General features: G+C 42.3%; 1 protein-coding gene and 1 long non-coding RNA gene across 2 annotated transcripts in view; one reads left to right on the top strand and one right to left on the bottom strand.

Moving 5' to 3' along the window:
- Positions 1-10,745, bottom strand: part of ankrd55 (ankyrin repeat domain 55) — an 89,196-nt gene extending 78,451 nt beyond the window's left edge. The window contains exon 1 of the mRNA XM_072571358.1: positions 10,283-10,745. Coding sequence (XP_072427459.1) covers positions 10,283-10,322 — 40 coding nt within the window. The 5' untranslated portion in view covers positions 10,323-10,745. The remainder of the gene's footprint in view (positions 1-10,282) is intronic.
- LOC140477443 (uncharacterized) overlaps positions 1-21,224 on the top strand; it is a 113,185-nt gene that overhangs the window by 68,590 nt on the left and 23,371 nt on the right. The window contains exon 2 of the long non-coding RNA XR_011960731.1: positions 10,522-10,615. This is a non-coding gene — a long non-coding RNA (uncharacterized lncRNA). The remainder of the gene's footprint in view (positions 1-10,521; positions 10,616-21,224) is intronic.

Here is a 21,224-nt window from a genome sequence, read left to right as displayed (position 1 = left end):
TAGCAGAGATAGAATGAGTGTGAGGTAGCAGAGGGAACATAGTGGCACTTACCCCCATGATGTGGTGATGGTCATTGATATTTTTCTAACATTTCTGCGCATTTCTCCAGACTGACAACATTGCTTTGACCTGGGGACTAACCTTGGACCAGGCTGGCAAGGAGTTTGTTGGTCCTGGGATTGGGAAAGAGGATAATGTTCCTCTGCATGATCCTGTCCATAGGACCTCCTTGTCTCTGTCTCAAAGTTGGGCACCAATTTCATCTTCTGCTGTGTCCAAGGCAAATAAAATAAACGTGCAGGACAGTTCCAGACTGCAAGCACTTGACTATATGTGACTGCCTTTTAAATATTGTCCAAGTCCAGGGACCTTGGGATGTCTCAGGAGTGGTGAGTACTTTTACCTACAGTGAATAGGAGAATACAACAACCAGGATGCCATGGGAACATGGTGCATAGGGCATGAGGTAAATTGGGGAAATAGTGCAAGAAAACCCATTTTCTCCCATGGAGAGAATCCCTCAAAGACTCTCACCAAAAATGATATTTAGCCAATTTCTGATAAGATTCAGCCCTCAGTCCACTACTTCAATTTTTCAATTAATTTTCTAATTGAATGGCTGTCCCAGGTTCCCTCAAAATTCCTGTTAGAAACTCCCTGAACATTCCACACTAAATATGCAATATTATATATTTAATAAAAATATCTCTCTTTTAATTTGCTCTTCCTCTGCTGGGCTCTCTAAATATTCATTTCCATATCTGTTTGAAGGTTGTAAACCACTGACCCTTATGGTCTTAGACTTTTTTTTAGTTGCTGCCTCTTGTCTTTATCCTAACTTTCTTGTATAAAGTTTAATTACAGTCTTTGTACGAAAGTCTTAAGTTTAGTCAGTTATATAAGCAAATAGCTGTCACCCACACCAGGCAAGTACAAAATATTCTTTTTTTCTTATGTTTTATTTCTACCCTAATGTCAAATCTAATGAACTTATGATGATTCATGTTTAGAATGGTCCCCAACCATAAACTTTGTCAAAATTGTTGCAGACCAGATTACTGGATTTTGTCCTTGTGAGGGTGTTGAATTAGTAACAGTATCTTGATTCCATGAGCTGATATTTTACAAAGTGCCATCCTTCATTAAATTTCAATTTCAATTTAATTAAAATGTCTAACAATTATTAACTTAGCATTTTCAAATTCATTTTCATGAAAACATGTCATCAATTACAAACTTTCTTGTCTTTATAAATTTGATTTTCACTGCCTTGACTTAAATCTCCCATAATTCAAGCTAAATCTTTTTTGATAATTTTCAGATTCCCAGAGGTATACATTTCTGTTATCTTTAGATTAGATTACTTAGATTAGATTACTTACAGTGTGGAAACAGGCCCTTCGGCCCAACAAATCCACACCGACCCGCCAAAGCGCACCCACCAAGACCCATTCCCCTACATTTACCCTTTTACCTAACACTATGGGCAATTTAGCCAGGCCAATCCACCTAACCTGCACATTTTTGGATTGTGGCAGGAAACCGGAGCACCCGGAGGAAACCCACACAGACTCAGGGAGAATGTGCAAACTCCTCACAGAGAGTCGCCTGAGGTGGGAATTGAACCCGGGTCTCTGGTGCTGTGAGGCAGTACCGTGGCCGGCACGGTAGCACAGTGGTTAGCACTGCTGCCTTACGGCGCCAGAGACCTGGGTTCAATTCCTGCTTCAGGCGACTGACTGCATGGAGTTTGCACATTCTCCCCCAGTCTGCGTGGGTTTCCTCCGGGTGCTCCGGTTTCCTCCCACAGTCCAAATATGTGCAGGTCAGGTGAATTGGCCATGCTAAATTGCCCATTAGGGGAATGGGTCTGGGTGGGTGGCGGGTCAGTGTGGACTTGTTGGGCCTATAAGTAATCTAATAAAAAAATCTTTTTTACCCTTAATTATTTTAAATCAAATTGTTTTTAATTATATGAGAAATATGAAAGATGGAGAAAGAGGAGAAAAATAAAGTTTAGATAGACAGAGATGTTATCTGAAACAAGATTGCTGCTGCTGATAATTGTAGCTACTACTATCAGGAGATCAGCTGCCATGGTATCCTATACTTTGCTTGTTCTTCCACTGTATCTCATCTGCAACCATACTGTCACATCCATCATCCAATTCTGTCTTAGTTGTTGCACTGTGCTGCCCACTACTGACCTCTAGAATAGATCTGTAGCTTTTTAATTGTTATCAAATGGCCAAAATTATGACATTTTCTTTCCTGAATGTCACTGTTTAGGATTTCTGTTTGCTCTTGCAAATTTAACCACCACTTCAATTGTCCTGTGGAAAGAAATTTACAAATCAACTTAAAAGGAACTGACAAAGATTTTTATGGCCATGTGTATAACAAAAAATGGTTAAATTAGATGTTGGGCCAATAAAAAAATAAAGGGGTCACCTTATCTTGTGAAGAGTTATAATGAAATAGTGAGTATTAGTTTTTGTAGAGGCAAACATAAATTAACAATGGGAATAACTGGATGAATGTCAGGTATCTCTTCAAAAGGAAAGTTAATGGGACTAAAATAAAAATGAAGCCAGGTTCACCAGATGTGCATCGGAGATTAATAAATAAAGTTGAACAGGCGATAGCAGAATCATGCCTGGCATCTCCCTGTCTCCACTTGGATTTTACCTACTTGCACCCCATGTCCATTGGAGGCCTCCATCAAGGATAATTCCCTCCTATTTTTGTGTCTCCCTTGCCATGACAAACTCACATTCTCCATACCCCTTGTTGGGGCCTGCTGTGAATCTTAAGTGAAACCACGGTTAACCTTTCTTTGGGAGCTGCCATTAGTTCTAGCAGTGGCCATTTCTTAAAGTGGTGCTGCTGAGATTGAAGAACTGCTAGCTATTTTACTGAAGAGGACAAATTCTTACTCTGAGCAAATTAATGGCCCAATGGCCACTAAATTATAATGGACAAACCAGTCAGATAGAGCTGGGTTTGTCCCTGACTTTGCAGCATAATTTATGAATAAAGGGGAATAGATCTATAGCTTTTTAATTGTTGTCAAATGGCCAAAATTATGACATTTTCTTTCCTGAATGTCACTGTTTAGGATTTCTGTTCGCTCTTGGAAATTTAACCACCACTTCATTTGTCCTGTGGAAAGAAATTTACAAATCAACTTAAAAGGAAGTGGCAAAGATTTTTTATGGCCATGTGTATAATAAAAAAATGGTCAAATTAAATGTTGGGCCAATAAAAATTGAGTAAATTCTCTGTCATTCAACTCTAACTTCCCTCTTTGGCCAAAGTCTGACCAATTTTCCTACTGAGAAATTAAATCCGAACCAATACCTCAGTATTCCACTAATTGAAAGAAATAGAGTGGGCAACAAAAGTATCAGAACAAATAGAGAATGGATCTGAAATTGCAAATTTAAAAATTAGATTGGATAATGAAAGAGTGCTTGAAAAGATAGTGTGATATTTTATCATCCAGGTAAGAGTCAGTTAGCATAGTTAGCTGATGGCTGGTTTGCAATACAGAGTGATTTCAACAGTGTGGGTTTTAATTCCCACATCGGCTGTGGTCACCATGAAGTTCCTATCTTCTTGAGTTCATCTCCTCATCTGAAGCATGGTGCCCCTTAGATTAAATATACCACAAGTTGTCTCCCCTTAAGGAAAGAGCAGCCTTTTCATGAGGATAATGTAGGGAATGCATTACCTATAAAACAACATCCTCAAAGTCTCAGTCTAGAGAAATTGACTCAAGTAATGGAAGATATTAATTCCACGATGGACAATGATATTATTGAACTGAGTCATAGGAGCTGGAGTTCACTTATCATGATTGTACCAGATGGCTTGCAAAAATTCTATACTGATTATCATAAAGTACACTCCTATCCTGTTCTAAGATAACTACATTGAAAGAATTGGATATGTATCATTCTTTACCAAAATTGTCTTTATTATCACCAAAATTATCTCTACAAATTACTTGGAGAAGGGGACAAGTATAACTTATCCAAATTTGCTTGATGATACAAAAATTGGTGGGAGGGCATCTTGTAATTAGGACATAAGGACATTACAAGAGGCTATAAATAGGTTGAGTAAGTGGGCAAAAACCTGTCTGATGGATTTTAATGTAATGTGAGAAGTCATGCACATTGGTAGGAAGAATCAGAAGGTAGACAGATAGAGATTCCATTTAAGTAAAGCTCCATTTAAGCAAAAGCGCAAGCAGAGGAACCAGTGTGTTCTTGTGCATGAAGCAAGAAATTAGCATGCAGATGCAGCAAATAATTATGAAAGCAAATTAAAGTTTGGCCTTTAATGCTAGGGAGTTGGAGTTTAAAAACAGGGACATTTTGTTGTGACTGCTCATGTTATTGGTGAGAACACAGCTGGGGTGCAGTTTTAGATTAGATTCCCTACCATCTGGGAACAGGGCATTTGGCCTAACAAGTCCACACTGACCCTCTGAAGAGTAACCCACCCAGAACCATTCCTCAACATTTTCCCTTGACTAGTACACCTAACATCATGGTCAATTTAACATGGCCAATTCACCTGACCTGCACATCTTTGGATTGTGGGAGGAAACGGAACACCCAGAGGAAATTCATGCAGACATGGGGAGAATGTGCAAAATTCACACAGACAGTTACCCGAGGTGGGAATCAAACCCTAGTGCTGTGAGGTAGCAGTGCCAACTACTGAGCTATCGTGCCATCCCTATATGTAAAAAGGGATATACTGGCATTGAAAGCTGTTCAGAAGAGATTCAGTAGGCTGATTCCTAGGATGAAGAGGTTGACTTAACAAGAACAGCTAAACAAGTTCGGTCTTTATTCATTAGAGTTTAGAAGAATGAAGGAAAACTTTATTGAATCATAAAAACTTCCAAGGGGACTTGAAAGAGTATATGTTGGGAAGATGTTTTCACTAGTGGAGGAATCTCAAACTTAAGGATATAGTTACAGAAGAAAAGGGCATTTATTTAAAACTGAATTTCTTCTGGAAGATAGTGAGTGTTTGGAGTTCTCTAATCCAGAGAGTTGTGGAGGCTGGACCACCAAGTATTTTCAGAGGAGGTAGATAGATTTTTGAAATATTGGGGAGTTGACAGCTATGTTGAGCTGGCAAAAAAGAGCATTTGAGACCTGGGGCAGGTCGGCCTCGATCTTGTTGAATGGGAAGGCAGCCTTGAGGCATGTACTTCTGCTCCTATTTCTTAAGTTCTCTCGATTTGAACTGCTGTTCAGTGATAGTGCTGGGAAATAGATGAGACTTTTTTTTGCTATGTGTTTTAACATCTTTAAAACTGTGTTCTGCATTTAGGCACCTTGGGTGGCTTTAGTTTAAGTTTAATTTTGTGTAATAAAAATTTGTTTTATTTTTCACAAAAACGTGTAGCTTTGGGTGCATATGTTTTAGAGAATGACCATCACGTTAACCTAGATTTCATTCTGGAATTCGACATGTCTATTAGTACATCAGATGAGATCTATACAGAATTCAATATCCACCAGCATAGTTTCTCCAAGACAGTCATATAGACTCTGAACCAGTACCCTCATCTTTGGAGTTTGCTAAGCATCCATCCTTTACCCCCTTCTATTTCTTATCTGTTTCAATGTTATCATTTCAAGGAAATGACATCAACTTCCATACGTACTCTGACCACATCCAATTCTACTTCACTGCCATTTCTCTTACAACATCTCCTAAACCCATTATAGAGTTATAGATGTTTACAGCACAGATAAAGACCCTTTAATTAAGTGAAGCATTAGGATACTTTCCCAGTCCAATCTAGCTAAATTATTCCTGATCTTATTAAAATTGGCCTTCTCCCAGTTTAGAAATTTGATTTTAGACCTGTCTTTGTCCATTTCTATAACAATTTTGAATGTAATGGAGTTATAATCACTGTGTGCAAAATGCTCCCCACTGATGCTGTAAGCATTGATGGTTTTATCTCCTAAAAATATGACCGGACCTCCAACCCCTCCCCACCCACCGCCCCCCAATTCATGCATGGCCTTCAGCTCTCATTGTGCTAATTTCCACTAACTGCAGTCCATTGGTCACCAGTGCTCGCAAATTCACATCGATTCGCTATTTCTCAAAACTGCAATTTTAAAATTGTCACCTTAATGTTCAAATCTCTTCTTGGCTATATCTCTATCCACCTTTGCAAGCAGTTTAAATCTTATTGTCTTCAGAGCTCAGTGTTGCTTCAAATATTGCATTTGCTGAATCTTCTACCTCCTTTACTCCAATATATTGCATGCCTTCAAATCAATTAGACTCCAAATTCTGGAATTTCATCCTTAACCTGTTCTGCCATTTACCTTCTTTAGACTGCCCCTATTGTTCACTTTTCCTCATACTACTTTCTTTGACATTGTCAGTTGTCTGATCATCTTCCCATGAAGCACCTTAGAACATTTTATTATTTTATTAAAGTTGCATTCTAAGTGTAAACTGTTTTATGTATGAAATTCAGAAGGCTTTTTTTCAGGGATAAGGCATAAGGGATTTGATGAAAAAATTAAAATATTATCTTAAAATTGGAGATGATCATGCTACCTCCTTTGCCTTGCTATCCCATCATGTCAATCACAGGCAAGGCCATTGCTGATCACATTCCCCCAATCCAATAGCTCTATAGAGTATTAGATGTATACAGCAAGGAAACAGACCCTCAGGTCCAACTTGTCTATGCCGACCAGCTATCCTAATTTAAGCTAATCTCATTTACCCGAATTTGATCCATATCCCTTTAAACCCTTCCTATTCATGTACCCATCCAGCTGCCTTTTAAACGTTGTAATTCTACTAGCCTCTATCACTTCCTCTAGCAGTTCATTTCATACATTCACCAACTCTGTATGAAACAGTTGCCACTTAGGTTCGTTTTAAATCTTTCCCCTCTCACCTTAAGCATGTACCCTCTCATTTTGGACTCCCCTACCTTGGGGAAAAGACCTTGGCTGTTTACCCTATCCATGCCCCTCATGATTTTATAAACTTCTATAAGGTCACCCCTCAGCCTCTGATGCTTCAGTGAAAATAGCCTTAGCTTACTTAGACTCTCCCTATAGCTCAAACCCTCCAACATCCTGTATCTCTTTTCTGAACTCTTTCAAGATTAACAACATCTTTCCTGTGGCAGGGAGACGAGAATTGAAAGAAATATTCTAAAAATGGGCTCACCAATGTCCTGTACAGCCACAGCATGACATCCCAACTCCTATATGCAATGCACTGACCAATAAAGATGAGCACACCAAATGCCTTCTTTACTGCCCTGTCCACCTGTGACTCCACTTTCAAGAAGCTATGAACCTGTCTCCAAAGTCTCTATGGAGAAAGTGAGGTCTGCAGATGCTGGAAATCAGGGTCGAGAGTGTGTTGCTGGAAAAGCACAGCAGGTCAGGCAGCATTCGAGGAGAAGGAAAATCGACGTTTCGGGCTGAAGCTATTCATCAGGGAATGAGGCTGGGAGTCTAGGGGTGGAGAGATAAATGGGAGGGAGGATGGGGCTGGGGAGAAGGTTGCTGAGAGTGCAATAGGTGAATGGACATGGGGGTAAAGGTGATAGGTTGGAGGGAAGGGTGGACCGGTTAGGTGGGAAGTTTGTAGAGAGTGGAGGAGAACTTCTTCATGACTATCCCACCTGTTAATCTTCCTACTTATCCGCTCCACTCTCCACCTATCACCTTTACCCCCACCTCCATCCACCTATTGTACTCTTAGCTACCTTCTCCCCAACTCCCTCCCATTTATCTCTCCAGCCCCAAGGCTCCCCACTTCATTCCTGATGAAGGGCTCCAGGCCGAAACATCGATTTTCCTGCTCCTCGGATGCTGCATGACCTGCTGTGCTTTTCCAGCACCACCACACTCTCGACTCCAAAGTCTCTATGTCTGCTTTGGAAAAATAATCTTAAAAATCTCAACCATATTGTGTTTGGTCAGTATCAGTCTGCTTCAGTGTAACCCCTTCTCCATGATTAATGCTTTAATCTCCTTTAAAACTAATTGTCTCTCAACATTCTGTTTTCTTGGGACAATCTTCATCTCCCTTAAGTTCAAGAAACTTAGATTTAAGTGGATATGCCATATTGGTGAAAGTGAGGACTGCAGATGCTGGAGATCAGAGTCAAGATTAGAGTGGGTTGGAAAAGCATCCAAGGAGCAGGAAAATCGACGTTTCAGGCAAAAGCCCTTCATCAGGATATGCCATATGGTTAGTTTAGTCATTTCTTGCTAGAACTGGCAGAACTACATAAAGGACCTCATTCTTGTCTGCCAAAACAATCTACTATTCCAGGTAGTAACAATGGTTTCTACTCTTTTTTTTTTCTCCACCCTCGCTGATTGAGCAGAATAGATTTAAATCAGCAGAGAATAGATTTAAAGGCCTGGGAGTTTGAACAACAGAACAGGCTGTGATAGAAGCAGGAAATAGTGTGGAGTTCAAAATAAATTTTTGAAGGACCCCCACAAATATATTTACAAATTAATGATGATGTGTGAACTGTATGGTTCATTTGCCCCTACATGATCATTTCAGCTCTGAGACATGGGTGATTAAAGTTTCTCTCCCCTTTAGCAACTGCTATTTCACAAAATAAAATGACTTAGCCTTATGTTCATAAAGACACTTAGCAAGCCCTTTTACTTTTATAGATAGCTTCAAACAAACATTTTTTTCATTAAATTTCTCACAATGAATTCCAATATGCCTGTATATATCAAGAAAACTTGGAGTCATGTTCCTGCTAGCGTAACATATGATTTCATATTTAGATCATAATAAAGCTAATATGCGAATGTCTATAAATGGAACCACACCATACGTACTATTTGGAGCTACAATATTTAACATCAATTTGAGGAATGTATGGTACATTCGAAGTGAGATAGAATAGAATAAATGAAGTATTGGGTGTTCACTTCTGATGCAAATTCAAATTCTAGATTTGGTAGATTATATTTTGTGCCCTATTTTGTAGATTATATTTAAAGGGCTGTAAATGATACATACCTGGCTCATAACAAAAGCTACTGTGGAAATGTTTAATACTAACATTGAGGACCTAATTAGAAAGTATGTGTTTTCTAGTAATAATAGGCTTAAAGTGACAATGATGTCAATGTGCACTAAAAATTATTAGCAACTCTTTATGTAAAGGCACAAAATAAGTGTATAGAACTACAACATTCATAGTATTGTAACACATTTGAAAAAAATCTGTACCATTTGTCATTTTGGTGTCATTCTGAATGCATTTCCACCATAGGTGCATAACTAATTAGAACATATGCTAATTGTTCACTTTTTTAACATTGATAAGAAAATATATAAACCTATTTTCCACCTATTACAGACAATGTAGAATAACACTGTTACTAAATATCAAATGGCATTTTTAGTGTTCCACACCCCAGATTACTAATTATCAGTCTGGTTTTCTAAAGTGGGTCAGTTCACTAAATTTGATAATGTTTATAATGAAATGCATGATTAAGTCATGATTCTGTCATGTCATCTTCAAGACCGTAACATTTGGCCTAACTGGATATTAATCAAGTAATGTGTTGGGGACCCATATTCAAATCCCACCATAGTAGATGGTTGGAGTTTGAATTCAATAAAAATCTGGAATGAAGAGTCTAATGGTGAGCATGAATCCATTGTTGATTCTTGGGGGAAAAAAATCTGGTTCTCTAATGCCCTTAGGGGAGGAAACTGTCATCCTTATTTGGTCTCATCCACATGTGACTCCAGGCCCACAGCAATGATGTTGACTCTTAACATTTGACCTCTGGACAATTAGGGATGGGCAATAAACTCTGGCCTAGCCAGCGATGCTCTCACCCCTTGAATGAATTTGAAAAAAGATGAGATGGACAATACAGTCAGGAACTGGATTGCAATTAAAGCATTTACTTTTGTTTAATTGCCAAAAGTAGCTTTTCCTGTTACTTATAATGTACAGGCTATCATTAGAATGCTCACTCCCAGAATTTGAGGTTCATATTTAACATATCAAACAAAAAAAACTGATATTTCCATTTTTAAAAAGTCAGAAATGATGTACAAAATAACATAAATAATATTTTAAAGGTGCAGCTTGCTAATCTATTTACTTTTATTGAAGAGCATAGATGGTTTTGAAACATATCTCAGTAGAAATCTGAACAAGATTATTAATACTATTATTATTTTAATTCAGATCAAAAATAATCATACCTTTGTGCTGGTCAAAAACAGGCGAAGAACTAAAATCCATTTTCTATCTCATTATTTGAAACTGGAGCGAGAAAATGCAATCTCTAGTGCTTCCAGCAGAGAAATGAGATTGCAGTAAATAAAATAACAGCTGTCGTTAGACAAAATGTTCAGGAATAAATCACTTTACGGCCACATGTTATTGAGGAGAGTAACAGTGCTGCTGTACATCTATCTCTGAAACAAGTTGTTTTCCACAGGCAGCTGCTGCTGATGGGAATGGCTGAGCTGACTGAATAAATCTACACAATATCTGGACTGAACGACACCCAGGTGCTCCTTCTAGTGATGTTGGTAAGAATGTTCAACAATCGGTTCAGAATAAGAAAGTCACTGATAATCTGCTTCTTGAAAAAGATGCAGATTAGAGCAGCAGCAGCAGTGTTACCTTAAGAAAAATAGAAGCATCTAATTGTGAACAACGGTTTTCATATCCAAACTGAGCATGTGCACACTGGCAATGCACCTTGGGTATACAGAAAATTTGTGCATTTAAGTGTCAGGAGTAGTGTTTACGTTATCAGTATTTTGTGTTATATGCTTCTTTCAGAGCTTGTGAAAGACAGCTAGTACTAATATGATAACTTGGTCAAGAGTTCAGCTCTCATTTGTTTGAGGAAGAAGTGAAGTAATAAATAAAATACTAAAAATAGGCTGCAACCTTGAAAGAATGAGCAATTGATTTGTCATGACATTGTGTGTTACAATACTGTTAGGATATTTACCTATAACAGTTTGAAAAAGTATTCTCTAAGCTTCCACTGACTATTATTATAAAGTAAACACAGAAAAATATGCATCGTTACATTTAGTTATCAATATTTATGACATAAACAAAAATACTTATTAAAATACAACACAACTTGCCTCATCCTATAAACTTCTTTATAGATTCTCAAACCTCAGTCCATACCATAGGCTTCAGATTACAGGTGGTGACAGTCTTATGAGGAATATAAGGAAAATATTTATTGTCATTGTGCACTTGTAACATTTCTAAAATGACATCTTTAATAAAGAATGCAGATACAAATTTGGAGAAACCATGCTTATAAAGTTAAATTCTTTCCTGTTCCAGAATCTTTGCAAACATTCAAATGCTGTGACAGTGTGAGACACAAGGATGCAAGCTAGGGTATATCGAGACTATAAGGACACACAAGGATCTATTTACCCCAACAGTGTAGAAACAGGCCATTTGGCCCAATAAATCCACACCAACTCTCCAAAGAGTGACCCATTCCCTTACCCTATTATTCTACATTTACCTCTGAATGCTATGGGCAATTTAGCATGGCCAGTTCACCTAACTTGCACATCTTTGGATTGTGGGAGGAAACTGGAGCACCCGGAGGAAACCCAAGTAGATACAGCGAGAATGTGCAAACTCCACAGACAGTCACCTGAGGCGGGAATCAAACCCAGGTCTCTGGCGCTGTGAGGCAGCAGTGCTAACCACTGAGCCACTGTGCTGCCTCATAGGTTAGTTTGAGACTGAGCCATGTTTGCCAGGTTATAGAGACAGACAATAAAATTCTTCCACTCATTTCAGTAAAACGTCTTCACTTGCCATTGACAGATAATCTATCAAACAACAAATGTCTCTGTTAATTGATCAATCTCTGGGTTTGTACATGAGAACTCAGATTTTTTTGGAAGCTGTAAATAAACAGATTGAAGTTTATATAAATAAAGTAGTGGGCAGAGTCTTTGAGAAGTGGTTTTCTAAACCAAGGTCTCTTCCAGGAACATTACTTACTTGGCACAGAGCTCCTTGTAAAGGTACTGTTGTTGGAAATGTGCAGAATAAATCCCATATGCATGCACATTCCAGCCAATGCTAAATTGGCCAGCCACTTTATAAGTAGCTCTATTAGTTAGCTGAAATGAGCGCAGGTGTGATTTCAATATTGAAATAGAGCTCCAGTACTGATTTCTGATCTTACTGGAAAATTGTTTCTCCCCATCGTGAGTAACATAAAGCTCATTGCTTTTCACAAAAGGTTCAAAAATATTCAAAATCTCTGTAAACTAGGAATGCTTCTCCTGGTTGTATAGAATACCTGCCAGCACACATTTAATCCCTCTCTCCACCTTTTCCTCACCTTCACTCCACTTTCCTGGACTTAAGTGAGCATCAGGCCAAAATTGATAAACTCAAATAAGTGAGCTGTATCATAGATCTTCATCGGGGAGGTGCAGCTCATCTGATGTATTTTGGTAAGGTTCAAGGACAAGTTTAGTTTAGGATTTTAATAGAATTATATATTACATAAGAACCAATGCAAACATGATGGGTCGAATGGCCTTCTCCTGTATCATTGCAGTTCTGCGATTCCATGACTTCCAGAGGTGTTTGACACAGTGCAACACAACATATATTTAAGGAAACTTATAGACAGTGGATAAAAAGGACTGTAAATAATGGGCAATGGATATGCTTTGAGCTGGAGTAAGGTTTGTAGTGGCATTCCTCAGGGGTCAGTTTTAGGACCCTGGCTTTTCCTGATATATATTAATAGATCTGGGTTTAGCGGGATGATGTACTTTTGTAGGGAGACAACATAAAACAGTGAGTGCACACCTAATGAAGGTCCAGGAGCAGAAGGACCTTGATGCATATGTGAACAGATAATTGAAGTTGGCAGGGCATATTTAGAGAGCAGTTAATAAAGCATACATTTTCCTCATATTTATTAATATGGACATGGAATACAAGAGCAAGGAGGTGATATTGAATTTGTGTAAGATACTTATCAGACCTCATCTAGAGTATTGTGTTTGTTTCTGGCCGCCAAATTATTGGAGGATCTGAAAACATGGAGAGAGTGCAAAACAGATTTACAAGAATGGTTTCAGGATGAGAAACTTTAGTTATGAGATAGGTTGACACAGTTGGGAGTTTTCTGACTAGAATGAAGAAAACAAAGAGGAAATTTTGAAGTTTTCACAATTTATGAGCGCGCTGGATAGAGTGGATAGAAACTATTCCCACTCATGAAAAGAAAAAGAACAAAAGGACATTGATTTAAAGTGATTTGCAAAAGATGTACATGTGATATGAGAAAAAAAACATTTTCACTCAGCAAGTAGCTAGGGTTTGGAATGCATTATCTGAAAGTGTGGTGAATGCAGATCCTATTGAGACATTCAAGGTGGGTTTGGATGAGTGTTTGGATGGAAACAATATGCAAAGATTTGGGGTAAAACAGGAGATTGTCAGTAATCAAGTGTTGGTGCAGACACGATGGCCTGAATAGCCTACTTTTAAGCCATAACATGTCTGTGTTTCTGTTAACATATAAAAAGCTGTCTGGAGCTTTAGATCACTAAGCAAGGAGCCAGTGAAACCCATGTTTGAGCTGGGCTGTGCACAGAACTTATGTGCCTAAAGAAAATTGAAATGTTGCCTTTCTAAATATTAATGGAAGGCCCCGAGAACTTTTGTACCTCTATCGCAGAAATATTCAACAGAATCAAGGTGATTCTTAAGAGTTGTGGCACACCTTAGTTTGGCCATAGGAGAAGTGAAGAGACTCTTGGGTGGAAACAAAAAAAACGTAGTAAGTGGTCCATTGAGACTTTGGTTTAAAATCTAACTGCTTAGAAAATATATATAGTAAAGTTACTTGTACTTTGTTAATACAGCAACAGTAAAAGTTTTATTTAAAACATAAAATCTTGAATATTTATTTCAGTTAATGACTGGAAGTTTCAATGTCTTTAAAAGTTAATGCTATTTGTTGAGATCAAAACTGTACTGAGTGTACAGTCATAACTACATTTGTGTATCAATATCAAAGAAGCAGATTTAGGCTAAGGTATGATTCTACTCTGGCCACCTATTTGTTTTCATAGGTTTGCTTGTAAAGTGTTTTGAGAGTTTCTTGGAATCCTTTTCACTAGAACAGAGGTGGCATGAAATTATATAGTTTGGGACATCATCAAATTATTTATGGCCATTCAGACCTATACTTTATCCCAGTCATCAGGGCTTTTAGTTCATAAATATCTGATTGGCCTACGACTGTGTATAGAATAATATGCATTAATATCTGTTATTCTGAATGCTCCCAGCACCTTTATGGCAAGTCTACATACTTCTTGTATTTAAATGGTAATAGTGTATTCAAAATGGCTGATGAGAGGTAACAGCTCTTATTTGCAGATCTCATTCCATCTTTGCAGCAACTAGAACTAGACATAGAACACAGATGTAACCAGGTCCATGCTGTAGCATTACATCAGATGCCTGAACGTAATCCTTTCTCTGTGCTTAACTTGAGCTACCAAGCTACTGCTCACAAACAAGTATCACTGGAAATCTTTGATTTGCCTTTCTGCATCATGGGGCAGAAAATCTGTGGCAGAGTCATATTCTAGTATCTGTGACAGAAAATCAGCATACTTGACCACTATAAGGTCAAGGAAAGTATATTGATTTACATGACTATTGAGTTTTATGATACAATTCTGAATTTCAATATCATTTTGAAACTCATTGTGCTGAATTTTCCCATTTCAAGTCAACGTTTTGTTGAGTGAAATTCATGGCACCAAGTGCGCCATAGCTCACGGCAATTTTTCTCACACAATCTCCTGCTCTCCATTATTCTGCATTCCTCATTAATTATGTACCTGAGTGGTATTCTGCCCTCCCCAGCTGGAGAGGTGAAAGTGCTCACCGCTACTGGGCCTTTCCACTGGTGCCAGATTTAAAACCCAGCTGCACACTGCCCCAGAAACTGGGCTCCAGGAGCTGCTGTACACACTGAGATGCTCAACTGTCATCACCAAGGATATAGCCTGGAATAGGAAACTGGGAACCCCATTTTACCACCTTAGACCTGGAGCTGCTGCTGGATGGAATGGTGGAGAGGAAAGCAGTGATTTTTTTTTCCCTGCAGACCAGCAAATGAGGCCACCTTACCAAACCCAGCTAGTCTGGCTGAGGTAGTATCCCAGGTTCATACTGTGGCTCAGGCAAAACATTTTTCAAAAGAAGTTCTGGAAGAAGATAAATAATCTTCTATGCTCTGCAAGGGGAAATGCCTTCTCTGTGCTATATCACATTCACAGGGCCATCTCGCTCCGACTTTGCCATTGCGCACACCTTTCACTAAGGCTTGTGGACTACAATTCTCACTATTGCTGGCTGTTCTTTCAATGGCTCCCTCCCGCCTCATCCTTCAAACGACTGACACTTCCTGCCAGCTGTGCTTGCTACTCACAATTGGATACATCTGGCCACTTCTCCTATTCCTGCAACACCACTAATTGTTCTTCCAATCATCACCCTCAACCCCTTCATTTGTCATATTGCAGGGAAAACTGTCTCAGAAACATGCAGAGAAGACCAAGACCAGCAAGGGGGTGGATTGTAGAATAAAGCTTTCTCACGCTACATAAAAAGAAATAGTTAAGCTAGTCTCAGAAAGGCATGACTATCCGTGTGGAGATGGGGAAGCATCAGTGGGCAATTAGTCCAGTAAGCTTCATTATGTTGTGTTGCACTGCACTCCCAGTTCTAATACTTTTAACTCATTTTTAAACCACACAAGCCTTTATCTGTTTTACACAACTAATTTCCTCCCCATGCATGCACAAGCAGTACCCTCTGTGTCAAAGAGGCCATCACCAATGCTTTAAGGAGGATGCCACTAAAAGCCTGAAAAGATACACCGACACATACTTTCACCTACAGCCTCCACCCAGCTCAGAGACTTTCCCCTCGGTGGGTACTCGTCCTAGATTAACTCAGGAGCACATCACTGATATATCTCTGCAGCTGGTCAAGCAAGAAATGCTGCAGGCTTGTGGCACTCAGAAGAATACTACAGAGCAGGTGCTTGCTCGCAACTAGTCAGAAGGCGATCCCATGGTCTCAGCATGAATTATTTTGTAAAAATGCACAACAGGCACAGGAGCAGCAGGCAGGTCCATCACAGAAGCAGTCAACAAACTGAATTGGAGCAAGGAGGAGTCCACCTATGTTACTCAGAACTAAATACCTTCGAGATGACTACCCAAATCTTCCAGGCCAACAGGGGTAGCGACAGATCAGACTCCCTCTGTCCCAAATGCACTTGGACCCAGTAGGAGAGGAAGACAAAACCTTACTTATGGGTAAAAACAAAGACTGCAGATGCTGGAAACCAGATTCTGGAGTAGAGTGATGCTGGAAAAGCACAGCAGTTCAGGCAGCATCCGAGGAGCAGGAAAATCGACGTTTCAGGCAAAAGCCCTTCATCAGGAATACAGGCAGAGAGCCTGAAGGGTGGAGAGATAAATGAGAGGAGGCTGGGGGGTGGGGAGAAAGTAGCATAGAGTACAATAGGTAAGTGAGGGAGGGGATGAAGGTGATAGGTCAGGGAGGAGGGTGGAGTCGATAGGTGGAAAAGAAGATAGGCAGATAGGACAAGTCATGGTGACAGTGCTGAGTTTGGAACTGGGGTGAGGTGGGGGAAGGGGAAATGAGGAAACTGTTGAAGTCCACATTAATGCCCTGGGGTTGAAGTGTTCTGAGGCAGAAGATGAGGCGTTCTTCCTCCAGGCATCGGGTGGTGAGGGGCAGCAGTGAAGGAGGCCCAGGACCTCCATGTCCTCGGCAGAGTGGGAGGGGGAGTTGAAATGTTAGGCCACGGGGCCGTGTGGTTGATTGGTGCGGGTGTCCCGGAGATGTTCCCGAAAGCGCTCTGCAAGGAGGCGACCAGTCTCCCCAATGTAGAGGAGACCGCATCGGGAGCAATGGATACAATAAATGATATTGGTGGATGTGCAGGTAAAACTTTGATGGATGTGGAAGGCTCCTTTAGGGCCTTGGATGGAGGTGAGGGAGGAGGTGTGGGTGCAGGTTTTGCAATTCCTGCGGTGGCAGAGCAAGGTGCCAGGACGGGAGGGTGGGTTGTTGGGGGGCATGGATCTGACCAGGTAGTCACGGAGGGAACGGTCTTTGCGGAAGGTGGAAAGGGGTGGGGAGGGAAATATATCCCTGGTGGTGGGGGTGACGGAAATGTCGGCAAATGATTTGATTAGATTAGATTACTTCCAGTGTGGAAACAGGCCCTTCGGCCCAACAAGTCCACACCGACCCACCGAAGCACAATCCACCCAGACCTATTCCCCTACATTTACCCTTTCAAACTAACACTACGGGCAATTTAGCCTCGCCAATTCACCTAACCTGCATTTTTTGGATTGTGGGAGGAAACCGGAGCACCTGGAGGAAACCTATGTAGACATGGGGAGAATATACAAACTCCACACAGAGAGTCACCTGAGGTTTATGCGAAGGTTGGTAGGGTGGAAGGTGAGCACCAGGGCGTTCTGTCCTGGTTACGGTTGGAGGGGTGGGGTCTGAGGGCAGAGGTGTGGGATGTGGATGAGATGAGTTGGAGGGCATCTTTAACCATGTGGGAAGGGAAATTGCAGTCTCTGAAGAAGGAGGCCATCTGGTGTGTTCTGTATTGCAACTGGTCCTGGTGAGAGCAGATACGGCGGAGGCCGAGGAATTGGGAATATGGGATAGCATTTTTGCAGGAGGTAGGCTGGGAAGAGGTGTAATCCAGGTAGCTGTGGGAGTCGGTGGGTTTATAAAAAAATGTTGGTGTCAAGTCGGTCGTCATTAATGGAGATGGAGAGGTCCAGGAAGGGGATGGAAGTGTCAGAGATGGTCCAGGTAAACTTAAGGTCAGGTTGGAATGTATTGGTGAAGTTGATGAATTGCTCAACCTCCTCGCGGGAGCACGGTGGCGCCAATGCAGTCATCAATGTAGTGGAGGAAGAGATAGGGAGTGGTGCTGGTGTAATTACGGAAGATGGACTGTTCTACGTAGCCAACAAAGTGACAGGCATAGCTGGGGCCCATACGGGTGCCCATGGCTACCCCTTTGGTCAGGAGGAAGTGGGAGGATTCGCAAGAGAAATTGTTAAGGGTGAGGACCAGTTCGGCCAAACGAATGAGAGTGTTGGTGGAAGGGTACGGTTGGGGATGTCAGGAGAGGAAGAAACGGAGGGCTTGGAGGCCCTGGTCATGGCAGATGGAGGTGTAGAGGGATTGGATATCCATGGTGAAGCTGAGGTGTTGGATCCGGGGAAACGGAAGTCTTGGAGGAGGTGGAGGGCATGGGTGGTGTCTCGAATGTATGTGGGGAGTTCCTGGACTAGGCGGGGGATAGGACAGTGTCGAGGCAGGTAGAGATGAGTTCACTGGGGCAGGAGCATGCTGAGACAATGGGTCGGCCAGGGTGGTCAGGCTTGGGGATCTTGGGAAGGAGGTAGAACCGGGCAGTGCGAGGTTCCTGGACTATGAGGTTGGAAGCTGTGGGTGGGAGATCTCCTGAGGTGATGAGGTTCTGTATGGTGTCGGAAATGGTGGTTTGGTGATGGGGGGGTGGGGTCATGGTCGAGGGGGTAGTAGGAAGAGGTGTCCTTGAGTTGGCGTCTGGGAACGATCAGTCCTCAGCAAAGGAGACCTCCCCCTCACTGAGGATGAACGATCAGGCCTCAGCAAAGGTCTCACCTTCATTCCCCTCTGCCCATACATCAATGAATTTAATACACGCTGTGAGGCCGAACACTTCTTCCTCCGCCTCTGCCTCCGCCTCCGAGCTTACTTTCACAATCAGGACTCCCGCCCCCCCTTCAGAGGACCCCTTCACTTGCCTCCAACACACTCCATCCACTTGGGCACCCCGTATTGGCCTATTACCCGCCCTCGACCTCTTCATTTCCAACTGCCACCGGGACATTACCCGCCTCAACCTGTCTACCCCCCTCCCCCACTCCAACCTCTCACCCTCACAATGCGCAGTCCTCCAAACTCTCTGCTCCAATCCCAACCTCACCATCATGCCAGCAGATAAAGGGGGCGCAGTGGTAGTCTGGCGCACTGACCTCTACACCGCTGAAGCCAGACGCCAATTCGAGGAAACCTCTTCCTACCTCTCCCTCGACCATGACCCCACCCCCCATCACCAAACCATCATCTCCCAGACCATACAGAACCTCTTCACCTCAGGAGATCTGCCACCCACAGCTTCCTACCTCGTGGTCCGGGAACCTCGCACTGCCCGGTTCTACCTCCTTCCCAAGATCCCCAAGCCTGACCACCCTGGCCGACCCATTGTCTCAGCATGCTCCTGCCCCTCTGAACTCATTTCTACCCACCTCGACACTGTCCTATTCCCCCCTAGTCCAGGAACCCCCCTACATACGTTTGAGACACCAACCACGCCCTCCATCTCCTCCAAGACTTCCGTTTCCCCAGCCTCCAACGCCTCATCTTCACCATGGATATCCATCTACACCTCCATCCACCATGATCAGGCCTCCAAGCCCTCCATTTCTTACTCTCCTGACGTCCCCAACAGTACCCTTGCACCAATACTCTCATTCGTTTGGCCGAATTGGTCCTCCCCCTTAAAAATTTCTCCTTCGAATCCTCCCACTTCCTCCTGACCAAAGGGGTAGCCATGGGCACCTGTATGGGCCACAGCTATGCCTGTCTCTTTGTTGGCTACGTAAAACAGTCCATCTTCTGTAATTACACAGGCACCACTCCCCATCTTTTCCTCCGCTACATTGATGACTGCATTGGCACCATCTCGTGCTCCCGTGAGGAGGTTGAGCAATTCATCAACTTCACCAACACATTCCACCCTGACCTTAAATTTGCCTGGACCATCTCTGATACCTCACTCCCCTTCCTGGACCTCTCCATCTCCATTAATGACGACCGACTTGATACCGACATTTTTTACAAACCCACCGACTCCCACAGCTACCTGGATTACACCTCTTCCCACCCTACCTCCTGCAAAAATGTATTCCCAATTTCTCCACCTCTGCTATATCTGCTCCCAGGAGGACCAGTTCCACCACAAAGCACACCAGATGGCTTCCTTCTTTAGAGACTGCAATTTCCCTTCCCACATGGTTAAAGATGCCCTCCAACACATCTCGTCCACATCCCGTACCTCCGCCCTCAGACCCCACCCCTCCAACCGTAACAAGGACAGAACGCCCCTGGTGCTCACCTTCCATCCTACCAACCTTCGCATAAACCAAATCATCTGCCAACATTTCTGACATCTCCAAACGGACCCCACCACCAGGGATATATTTCCCTCCCCACTCCTTTCCGCCTTCCGCAAAGACCATTCCCTCCGTGACTACCTGGTCAGGTCCACGCCCCCCCCCCCACTACAACCCACTCTCCCATCCTGGCACCTTTCCCTGCCACCGCAGGAATTGCAAAACCTGCACCCACACCTCCTCCCTCACCTCCATCCAAGGCCGTAAAGGAGCCTTTCACATCCATCAAAGTTTTACCTGCACATCCACCATTTATTGGACCCGTTGCTCCCGATGCGGTCTCCTCTACATTGGGGAGACTGGTCGCCTCCTCGCAGAATGCTTTAGGGAACATCTCTGGGACACCCGCACCAATCAACCACACCGCCCTGTTTCAACATTTCAACTCCCCCTCCCACTCTGCCGAGGACATGCAGGTCCTGGGCCTCCTTCACCGCCACTCCCTCACCACCCGACGCTTTGAGGAAGAACGCCTCATCTTCTGCCTCGGATCATTTCAACCTCAGGGCATCAATGTGGACTTCAACAGTTTCCTCATTTCCCCTTCCCCCAACTCACCCCAATTCCAAACTTCCAGCTCAGCACTGTCACCATGACTTGTCCTATCTGCCTATCTTCTTTTCCACCTATCCACTCCACCCTCCTCCCTGTCCTATCACCTTCATCCCCTCCCCCACTCACCTATTGTACTCTATGCTACTTTCTTCCCACCCCCATCCTCCTCTCACTTATCTCTTCAACCGTCAGGCTCTCTGCCTGTATTCCTGATGAAGGGCTTTTGCCCGAAACGTCGATTTTCCTGCTCCTC

This window comes from Chiloscyllium punctatum, chromosome 1, assembly GCF_047496795.1.
Source record: "Chiloscyllium punctatum isolate Juve2018m chromosome 1, sChiPun1.3, whole genome shotgun sequence".
Classification (NCBI taxonomy): Eukaryota; Metazoa; Chordata; class Chondrichthyes; order Orectolobiformes; family Hemiscylliidae; genus Chiloscyllium; species Chiloscyllium punctatum.
Note: the sequence above shows the minus strand (reverse complement) of the source record. Positions and strands in the feature narration are given on the sequence as shown.